At 44.5% G+C, this 10,658-nt stretch overlaps 1 protein-coding gene across 1 annotated transcript in view; it reads left to right on the top strand.

Moving 5' to 3' along the window:
- Positions 1–10,658, top strand: part of MPP4 (membrane protein, palmitoylated 4) — a gene marked incomplete at its 5' end in the record, with an annotated part of 40,853 nt that overhangs the window by 15,077 nt on the left and 15,118 nt on the right. Inside the window, 5 exons of the mRNA XM_015425515.1 lie at positions 1,141–1,205; positions 3,614–3,631; positions 5,034–5,072; positions 7,403–7,423; positions 8,828–8,842. Coding sequence (XP_015281001.1) covers positions 1,141–1,205; positions 3,614–3,631; positions 5,034–5,072; positions 7,403–7,423; positions 8,828–8,842 — 158 coding nt within the window. The remainder of the gene's footprint in view (positions 1–1,140; positions 1,206–3,613; positions 3,632–5,033; positions 5,073–7,402; positions 7,424–8,827; positions 8,843–10,658) is intronic.

Genomic DNA, 10,658 nt, shown 5'->3' with positions numbered 1-10,658 from the left:
TGATGGTAAAATGTAATGTGGAAACAAAAAATACCCCACGATAATTACAGGGGTGAACTTGCATGTAGTGTAGAATGTAAAAATACCCCGAGATAATTACAGGGGTGAACTCGCGTGCAGGGGTCATTTTGTAGAAAAAGAGGTGCGGGAGCTCATTAGCATAACTCATTAGCATAACTTATTTGCACATGCCACACCCCCTGGCATCACTGGAAGTGTGTCAGAAGGCGACACCCACCACTCAGGCTCCACTGGACTGTTTTGGAATGCTAGCTATGGGGGGGGGGGGGAGCTTGTACCTGAATAAAACTTGGTATTAAAGGTGCCATTGGACTGTTTTGGATAGGGGGGGCTCTGCAACTTACCTGGTTGCTTCTTGCTCTGAATGAGGGCTGCCGGGAGCAGGGGGTGGTGCTTGTTGCTTGTGCCCGCCCCCTGGGCTCTTTACTGCCGGAGCTCCGCTCCTGTGCGCTCCTGCAGGAAATGACCCCTGCTCGCATGTAGTGTTGAATGTAAGTTCGGGGACAGGGTTGAACCAGGAGTTAAGGTCTAGTGCAGAAAGGACCCAGGTCAGATTGGCCCAGGGATCCTGGAGGTTTTTTGCCTTCCTCTGGGCATAGAGCAGCGGTCACTGGGGGAGTCCGGGGGGTGGGGGAGGCGGTAGTTGTGAATTCCTTGCATTGTGCGGGGAGGTTGGACTAGATGACCCTTGAGGTCCCTTCCAGCCCTATGTTTCTATGAAATGGCTGCTCTTCTCATGGCTGCCTGGGTCATCCTTTTAAATGGGAAACTCACATTCTGTATGGATCAGGGCCCAAAGGGCAGCTTGAGTAGATGGGATTTCAGCCCTGACATTTTTGGCTTCTTAGCAAGTCGTGTTTCTATGAAATGGCTGCTCTTCTCATGGCTGCCTGGGTCATCCTTTTAAATGGGAAACTCACATTCTGTATGGATCAGGGCCCAAAGGGCAGCTTGAGTAGATGGGATTTCAGCCCTGACATTTTTGGCTTCTTAGCAAGTCTGCCGGTTTTCCCCCTTTTCTCATCAATTAGTGGTGCTGTGATAAGGGCCAGTGTAAGGCCTAGGGATATTCTGGCGTGTTTCCTTAACGGGTTACCCCTTTTCCCTTTTTCTGTTCAGGAAGCAGCGGGAGTTCTGGTGGTCCCAACCCTTCCAGCCTCACCCGTGCCTCAAGTCGACAATATGTGAGTGCAGAAATTTTTTATTGATTGACAGCTGTGAGGGAGAAAATGTATTTTATTTTATTGGATTTGAATCCCGCCCTCTCCACAAAGCAGGCTTCGGGCGGGTTACAGACATACAGATCTGCAATCATGCAGATTTTTTTTCCTCATTAACATTTTATTGGTAGGATTAAAACAATAAAACGAATATAACAATAAAAATATACATAAAGGTCATACGAACAGTTATACATTCAAACCAACACACTAATTACAAAAAAAAGGAAGCTTTAAAGAATGATACATTCTTCAATAAATCTTCGAACAAAGTGACTTATTTTAGCCTCAATTTGTAATTGATGCCTGTACTGTTTGTTGCTTTAGATACAACCAAGTGTCTTCTGCCCTCAAGAATATCTGTAGACATTCAATGATATATCTAACCATATTAAACACAAAGTACTACCCACAAATCAAGTTTTACCAAAGCCTACTTACTGTACTTTATTTGAACCATAAAAAAATCCTCACAACCATTTAACATAGTTATCCCAGGATGCTGAGATAAATTTTTTGTCTGATAGAGCTTCTAAAATTGGCAACCATTTGGCTTCGAACCCAAAATGTACGACGTTCCTTTTATTTCTGTTAACTTTATCAGTGATGCTTTCAATTAAAACATATTAATCAATACAGCATTCATTAAACGCATTAAAATCAGTAGAACACCGAAAGCCATACGGTGTGCCTCCACGTATGACATTAATTCCCCTTCCTTTAAAATAAGAGTGGATTGGGGAATGATCGTGCTTTTAAATAAATAGCTACTTTTGTTAATTTTCATCTTGACCCAGAAATTGCTCCTGGTTCATCATGCGAGAGAGCCCGACGGTCATTAGGGGCTCTCCGTCAGGAGTACACCCTGCCAATGTTAAACCGGCATCTTTGAAAGGCAGTTTATGTCCAAGTCGAATTCAAGGTGCCAGTTATGGCCTTTCACAATGTAGGGAAACCGCCCCTCCCCCCTCCCAATAGCTAAGGGACACTGTATGAACCTATGTACCAGCTATGGGCTTCCACTTGCTTCCTTCTGGGTGTTCTCTCATTATTAGAGTTGCCTGCTCCAGATTAGGAAATATCTGGAGACTTTAGGGGTGGAGCCTGAAGGGGGCGGGGTTTGGGGTAGGGAGGGACTCCAATGGGGCATAATGCCACAAAGGCCAGCTTCTACAGCGGCCATCTTCTCCAGGTGAATTGATCTCGATCGCCTGGAGATCAGTTGTAATAGACGGAGAGCCCCAGCCACCACATGACCAGGCAACTCTAGTAGTCATTCAAGGTGCCCTGCTTGGTTATCAGTGACCCCCCACCACCACCCCAGCTTTTTTCTATGCTTCCAAGTTTGGTGTAGTGGTTAAGTGCGCGGACTCTAATCTGGGAGAACCGGGTTTGATTCCCCACTCCTCCACTTGCACCTGGCTGGATGACCTTGGGCAAGCCGTAGTTCTGATAAGAGCTGTTCTTGAAAAAGAGCCGTTTCTGTCAAGAGCTCTCTCAGCCCCACCTACCTCACAGGGTGTCTGTTGTGGGGAGGGGAAGGGAAAGGAGTTTGTAAGCTGCTCTGAGACACCTTTGGGTAGTGAAGGGTGAGGTATAAATCCAATCTCTTCTCTTCTTCTTCTTCTCTTTATGAAGGGGGTTCCCTGAGGAGGTGAGGAGAGTTGGGGTGGGGGGAATTTGGGGTTTATCATTATACGATGATTTAATTATGTATTATAAGCTGCCGTGAGTCATGGGGAAAGGCAGGAGGTAAATGTTTTACTAAATAGATATATGTATTTCACATGCTGTCTACTGTTGTAGATACATCTGAATGGATGGGGAGGGGTGCAAAGTACCTGGGGGAAGGGGGAGTTTGGTCCCTTTTACAGAGTTTTGCATGGCTTTCCGCAGGGTACCCCCCCCCATTCTGCACTAATTTTTTCAAAAAACGGGTTTCACCCTTTTTTTATTCCCCCCCCCCCCCCCCCATTCTGCATTGTGTTACCTAGCTTCAGTGGTCAGCCTGGCTTCAGCCTGCTGTTGCCCCGGGTTATTTGGATGCTGTTTGGCCGGGGACTTCAATTGCCTCAACACAAACACTGAGAAAATGCGGAGTGGCAGGCACATGCGGAAAGGACCTTTGTCAAAACTAGCTCTGGGAGAGTTTTTTAGATCTTAGTAATGGCCAGTTACGATGCTGATCAATATTAACATATGTGGAGGAATGGGCAACCAAACCCGGTTCTCCAGATTAGAGTCCGCCGCTCTTAACCACTACACCAAATCTCTTAGATGAAATGATAACAACGTTTTGTCCCCAGCAAGAAAACTCTTCAGATCTCCTGTATTTTTTTTAATAACTGCTTCCATGGATCTGCTGCGGATAGTGAGTACTGTGGAAGAAGGTGAGTAGTATCCGGGTTTCATCTGTTTCTTTATAAAATTCATACGTCCGCTTGCATGTCACAGCTTAGCTGAACTCTCAGTCTAGAAGGCGCAGACCTTCTTAGTATTAGCACCAGTGATTTGAGTTGAATACTTTCTCATAGAGGTATTTGCAAAGAACCTGAAAAGGCAACTTGCAATTGGTGGACTCCCACCACCCTCCACTCAGTTTAGCATATCACACTTCTTACATGAAGTGCTATTTTTTGTTTAATTATGAGGCCATTGTCTATCCAAAGTAAATATATGCTTTAGAAACAACCCTGCTTTTAGGTTTGCTAGTCCCCCGATCAGTGGAGGGAATCCTCCGCCCTCAAGTCCCGTTACCTGCTTCTACTCCAAGCCTCAAAGCTTTAACATGGCGTTTCTGGCAATTCCTAGAGCTACCCTCCATTCTGGCTAAAACCCGCACACAAAACATCACATCCCCCCCATGTCCTTAGCCCTGATCCTCCCACCTGCGTTCTGTCTGAAAATGAGCTAACTTTCCATTTGGCCTGGGGAAAAAAAAAGATCTTTATAAGGCCAAAATTACACGTTATGAGTAGTTCAGCTTCCTTTTCCCAATGGTTTTTTAAACAGAATTGTAGTCCCTGCGGCTAAATTGCTAATGTGAAAGACCAGCGGGGAGGAGAGGAGGAGAGGGATATTTAACATTTCCCCCTCACTCTGTTTTCTCAGATAAACCACTCCCCAAAGCTGCTTTTACCATTGCTAGGGGGAAAAAATATAGGTACTTTCATGTTTTTCACTTTGGAGGTAACAGGACAGGATCCACCCTCCTGGCAGAGGGGGAAGGGAGGAACAGCAGGCTCACATCCACTCCACGCAAGGTTAGGGGCACCGGGTTGCAGTCGCGGCTCCACCCCACCCCACATGGGATGAGGGCCTCCCCTCACTTTGGACCAGAGTGACCCCAGCTCCTATTTCTTGGCACTGCTCAGATCAGAGGCAGGAGAAAAAAAGGTTAAAGGCTGTTGGGCCAACAGCATGACATCAGTTCTGGGAAGATCTGGAAGTGGCATTGGTCCTTTCTAGGAATTGCCAGAAGCAATGCATATGGTAACTATGCTGTTACCATAGAGGGGTTTTTTGGCAATTCCTAGAGAGACATGACATCAAGCCACTGAGGATGTGGAAACGAGATCCTCAGTTATGCTCTGGGACCTTTTTGGACTATTCTTTGCACAATCAGAAGGAAATTGTTGCATGACGCATTGCACCCTAGCACAGTGTTAAAATACTAGAGGACGATTGTAAGAATTGAATGTTAGTGTGAATTATTGACTGCATTTAGATTTCCTACATCACTGTGACCTCAATCTGGTTCTTTTTCTCACTTTTGTTTCCAACAATGTAAAGAAGATGACATGCAGATCGATGAGAAGTGTGTTGAAACAGGTAATTGACTGTGTTTCCAGCAGGTAGGCCTTGTGAGTCTCTCCCCCATCACTAAGAGGGATCTAAAACCTTAGGTCTAAATAAGTGAAGGGGCCTGTTAAAATAATTCCTGACAGCATATGTAGAACAAATTGTGTGTCTGTCTAGAAAAAGAAGAGTGAGGATGTCGTTACAGCTTATGCTTTATATGGAAGAGGCCATTCAGGAAAGAATGAATAACAGCTTGGTACCAGTCCCTGTTGGAACTCTTGACTCTGTGTTGTATGTTTGTGTCTCTCTTTGGGCTGTTTGAAAAGTGAATGCTAAGAGTCCTTTTCGCCCCTAAACTATTTCTTTTACAATTATGAGTATTAGTAGAGTGGCATGTAAAACAGACACAACATTTTAAATCTCAATTATAAGCCACAGAGATGTGGTTAATTCCAGTGACTTGATGATTGTGTGTCATCTTGTTCCTCTGACATAGAGATGCAGGCATAGACAGGCACAAGAACTGGTTTCCAGTTACCTTTTTGGTTGTTGTTTTTTTGTATTTTGCATATGTGCATGTGAGTGTGTGTGCGCCTGGAAGTCATGGCAACCTCTGGTGACTGACCCCTACTGGGGGGCTGGAGGATATTCAGAGAGGTGGCTGAATAAAGCCTGCCCCTGTCCTCCCAACCAGCGTTCCCTCTAAGCTGAGTTTGTGTGAGCTAGTTCACAGTATTTTAGCCTTCAGCTCACAGCTTTTTGTCTTAGCTCAGGAAGGATGGCTCCAGAGCAATGTAATTTATGCAGTAGCCAAATCGTTCGCTCACAATTTTAATGCCAGTAGCTCACGAATTAGAATTTTTGCTCACAAGACTCCACAGCTTAGAGGGAACATTGGTCCCGACTGCTGGTATTCCCAGGAGGTCTCCCATCCAAGTACTTGCCAGAGTCGGCCCCGCTTAGCTTCCGAGATCTGACGAGATCAGGCTTCCCTGGGCTACCCAGGTCAGGGCTCCAGTTACCGTTTTTGTTTCAGGACAAGACAGTTTGCATGTCCTCTACCCAATGGGGTGTCTTCTTCCTTGCTAAGAAAAAAAAATTGAGTATGGTAGGGCGAGAGCACCCTAACCTGGGTAGCCCAGGCCAGCCCAATCTCATCGGATTTCGGAAGCCAACCAAGGTCGGTCCTGGCTAGTCTTTGGATGGGAGACCTCCAAGGAAGACCAGGGTTGTTAAGCAGAGTCAGGCAATGGCAAGCCACTTCTGAACGCCTCTTGCCTCGAAAACACTACGGGGTCACTATAAGTCATCTGTGACTCGATGGTGGAAAAACAGTGGCTAACAGTGCCATCCTAAGCAGGCAGCCCAGGCCAGCCCAATCTCATCGGATCTTGGAAGCCAACCAAGGTCGGTCCTGGCTAGTCTTTGGATGGGAGACCTCCATGGAAGACCAGGGTTGTTAAGCAGAGTCAGGCAATGGCAAGCCACCTCTGAATGCCTCTTGCCTCGAAAACACTACGGGGTCACTATTAGTCATCTGTGACTCGATGGCGGAAAAACAGTGGCTACCAGTGCCATCCTAAGCAGTGACACCGTTCCAAGCCCATTGACTTCAATGGACTTAGAAGGGTGTAACTCTCCTTACACCCTTTACTCTGTAAACTGGTTTGTCCCATAAGCTCTGTAAATGGCAGCCACTGGCTGTTTTGGCTGTAAATGAAGGGCCAATCCATTGGGTTAAACCAATTATATACTCTGGACTTTTTGAGTCTGTAACTCTGATCCAGTATGCTGAGTCTTTCATTCTTAATTCCAGGGGAAAAAAATAATTCTGAAGTTTTAATAAGCTTGAATTTTAGAGCCTCTCTTAATAACCTCAAGTCCTTCTTAAATGGTTGGCCGTTTTCCCGGTCACTGTTTTGATGTAGAATGCTTCAGAGCATTTTGTATGTTTTAGCAAATAAAACAGGCTTGAAGCCAGATCCAAATATATTTGAACTCTTGGATATGGATACAGAAGTTAAGCAATGATACTTTGGGGGAGGGGGAACCGACAGGAAATGGAAATTAGACCTTGATGCCCTCCTGCTTCTGTGGGAGGGAAAATCAGGGCTTTTTTTCTGGGTGAATGTGCCGGAACAGAGTTCCAGAACCTCTTTGACAAAATTATTTTAAAAATGTTTAAAAGTTCATGAGTTTTCAGTATACAGATTGAAAACTTCATTTCCCTCTTGAGAGCTCCAGCACCTCTTTTTCAAAAAGAAGAAGAAGCTCTTTCTGATGTATTAGAATGATTTGAGACAGGGATAGTATTGAAATGCAATATATTTGCTATTTTTGCTTACTGGATGACTTAAAAGATGAGGAAACTTTTGAGTCTGGTAAGTAGAAGTCTTTCTTTTTAATTTGGGTTGCTAAATCATCCTTTTTTAGCGCGTTTCAAAAGTATGTGGTAGAAAGGGAATTAAACTGTCCCATCCTGAAAATGGATGATGACATACATCTTTGTGTAGAGTTTTCTTCCTAGTTTCGGAAAGCCATTTCGTCACTGCCTTCTGTATGATTTCCAAGTTAAATCGGAAGATTTTAGTGGCCAGCTTTAAGACAATGGGGTCCTCTTCTCTTTAACAAAAGGGCTGACTGCATTGTGATCAGAAATGTAGAACAAGGCAGGTCAGTGAGGACAGATAATGAGATTACATTACATAAAGTACAATTGAAGGTCTAATCTATTGTGTCCTTATTACTTTAAGATTGAGGAGGACCCAATTTTGGTGCTCAGATAGCAGGATGAAGTTGTGCATCAGAAACTAAAAGTGGGGCAGGTTACGTGTAATGTCTAAAGCATATCCTTTCCCCGAGAAGATAAGGGAAGTGTGAATAATAACAGTCACTGTGAAATGGGATTAGGGTTGCCAGCTCCAGTGGCACCTGGAGAGCTCCCACTATTACAATCGATATCTCTAGACGGCCAAGATTAGTGCCCCTAGAAAATGGCTGCTTCGGAGGGCGGAGTCTATGGTATTATATACCCTGCTGAGGCTCCTCCCCTTCCCAAACCCCACCCTTTCCAGGCTCCACCCCCAAAATCTCCAGGTGTTTCCCTGGCAACCCTAGACGGAATGCTATTTTTTTGGGGGGGGTCTTTGTGGAGTCCCATTTACAGAGCAGAACTTAAAAAAAAAAATCCTTACTCAACTATATTCCACTGCATATCTGAGGATTTTTCATATAGTTCGGCAGGACAGAACAAATGAAGTCAGCTCCAGTAGCTCCAGAGGCTGTTTGGCATTATGATATACTGGAGGAGATCGTAGAACTTTGTGTAAATATGCATGTCTCAAGAGGAGGTTTGGAATGGATGAAGCGGCAGGTGGGAACTGGTTTGCCCAGAGAAGCTTTCTGTGGAAAGAGCTCAGAAGTGGCAAGAGCAACGGGGATTTTAAAAAGGCAAGGCGAGGTGAAAGTGGAGTTTTCAGTAGGACAGGATCAGATCTCAGTAGGTAGAAGTGATGCAGAGTTCGGATGGAAAGTTTTGAGACAAGGCTGATGTAGTCTGTAGTCATAAGATGAGAAACACATGTAAGATGTGAGATATTTTGGAGAGACTCGTAAAATTGTCAGCCTGGGTGGCACTATCCTACTTTAGTCATGTTACATTGCGTTTACGTTCTGCTAATCTGCACCTGTCGATATTTGTCCACTAAGATGTGGACTTGAAGTCCTGAGATCCCTAATTTTTAATGTGGGTCTTCCTCTTCTTACATTTTCTTACCACAAACCAGAGGAGCTCAAAGAAGGTAATCTGAAAAAATTCCTTGCTCTTTGAGATTGTATGGAGTAGGTTGTCAGTCATATTTTTCCTGTCAGAAAGCTGGGAGGCGCTTGTGTTGCACTGGTTTTTAGAAACTGTACATGATGACAAATTGTCAACAAATCTGATAAGTATGCACAGAAGTTGATACGTAAGAAATACAAGGGAACACAGTGTATCAAATGAGCAAAACACTAGCAAAACCACTGTGAATAAATACGCACTGTATATATTCTGTAATCACCAAAAATTATTTTCTAATTATGTAGCACACGATGTCATAGTATTCATTTATAATTAAAGCCCCAAAGATATTCAATAAAATATTACTGAAATCTCTAACACACCCACCATATAGAAGACAACAATAGGCATGAAGTTGATATCCCTAAACACAAAAGAGAAGCAACTCCAGAAGCTAAGTCTATTGTTTGCAGAGTACAGATGAAAATGCCACCGACCTGCAGCTTGCGATTTGTGTGTAATTTATTGCCTGATGAGACTCCTAGGTAATAACTCTCGTTTCAAAGATTCTCATTTTTGTTCTTTGTCAAAGTGCCCATATGAGTCTATGCAAGAAGCTAGAATCTGGAGCCAAATTATTTTATTGCCAATGATCAGCAATAATAACCAGTCTCAACTAGATGAGAAGAACAAGAGTTTCAAATTCACCAGGGAGAAAGAAAGGCTCTCATTAGCTACATAATTATTAGAAAATCATTCTTGGTGATTACAGAATATGTACAGTGTGTGTACACAGTTGGCTAGACACCATAAAAGTCGACACCAGCCTGAGCATGGAACTACTCAAAGAAACAGTATAAGATCGGAAAATGTGGAGAGAGCTGGCCCGTAGAATCGCCAAGAGTTGGACACAACTGACAACAACAACATTCAGTGTGTATTTATACACAGTGGTTTTGCTAGTGTTTTGCTCAGAAGTTAATACATGGCAGAAACAAAGCATGTGTGTAATGGGATAGCAGTGTATGTTCAGCTGCTCAGTCACACAGTCGAGTCCGACTCTTCACGACCCCATGGACCACATCATGCCAGGCCCTCCCGTCTTCCGCCGTCCTCCGGAGTTTGCTTTATTTCATGTTTGTTGCATTGATAACACTGTTTACTGAACTGCAACACATTGCATGATATAGGCACTAATCAGCAGTGTGAATAGCCCAGACTAGCCCCAGCTTGCCAGAGCTTGGAAGCTAAACAAGGTTAGTATTTGGATGGGAGACCACCAAGAAAGACCAGGTTTGCTACGCAGAGGAAGACAAATGGCAAACTTCCTCTGCTCATCTCTTGCCTTGAAAACCCCATGAGAGGGTCACCATAAGGTACTTGCAACTTAATGGCACTTAATTATTGCTCTGACCTGGATGTAAGGTTGCCAGTCTCCAGGTGGGGCTTCGAGACCTCTCAGAATTACAGCTGGTCTCCAGACTACAGAGATCAGTTCCCCTAGAGAAAATGGCCGCTTTGGAGGGTGGACTCTGTGGCATTATATCCTACTGAGGTCCCCTGCCCTTCTCAGGCTCCACCCCCAAATCTCCCGGGATTTCCCACCCAAAGCTAGTAACGCTACCTGAATGGCCCAGGCTAGTGCAGCCTCACCAGATTACCGAAGGTAACCAAAGTCCGCTCTAGTTAATTATTGGATGGGAGACCACCGAGGGATGGGTTGCTACACAGAGACAGGCGATGGCAAACCATCCCTGAACATCTCTTGCCTTGAAAATCCTATGGGCTTGCTTGCCATAAATTGGTTGCAATTTGACAACAACAAAAAAGGCACTAAT

Source organism: Gekko japonicus, unplaced genomic scaffold (assembly GCF_001447785.1).
Source record: "Gekko japonicus isolate JY-2015 unplaced genomic scaffold, Gekko_japonicus_V1.1 scaffold604, whole genome shotgun sequence".
NCBI classification, from domain to species: Eukaryota; Metazoa; Chordata; class Lepidosauria; order Squamata; family Gekkonidae; genus Gekko; species Gekko japonicus.
The sequence above is the reverse complement of the archived record's forward strand: the minus strand, read 5'-3'. Positions and strand labels throughout refer to the sequence as shown.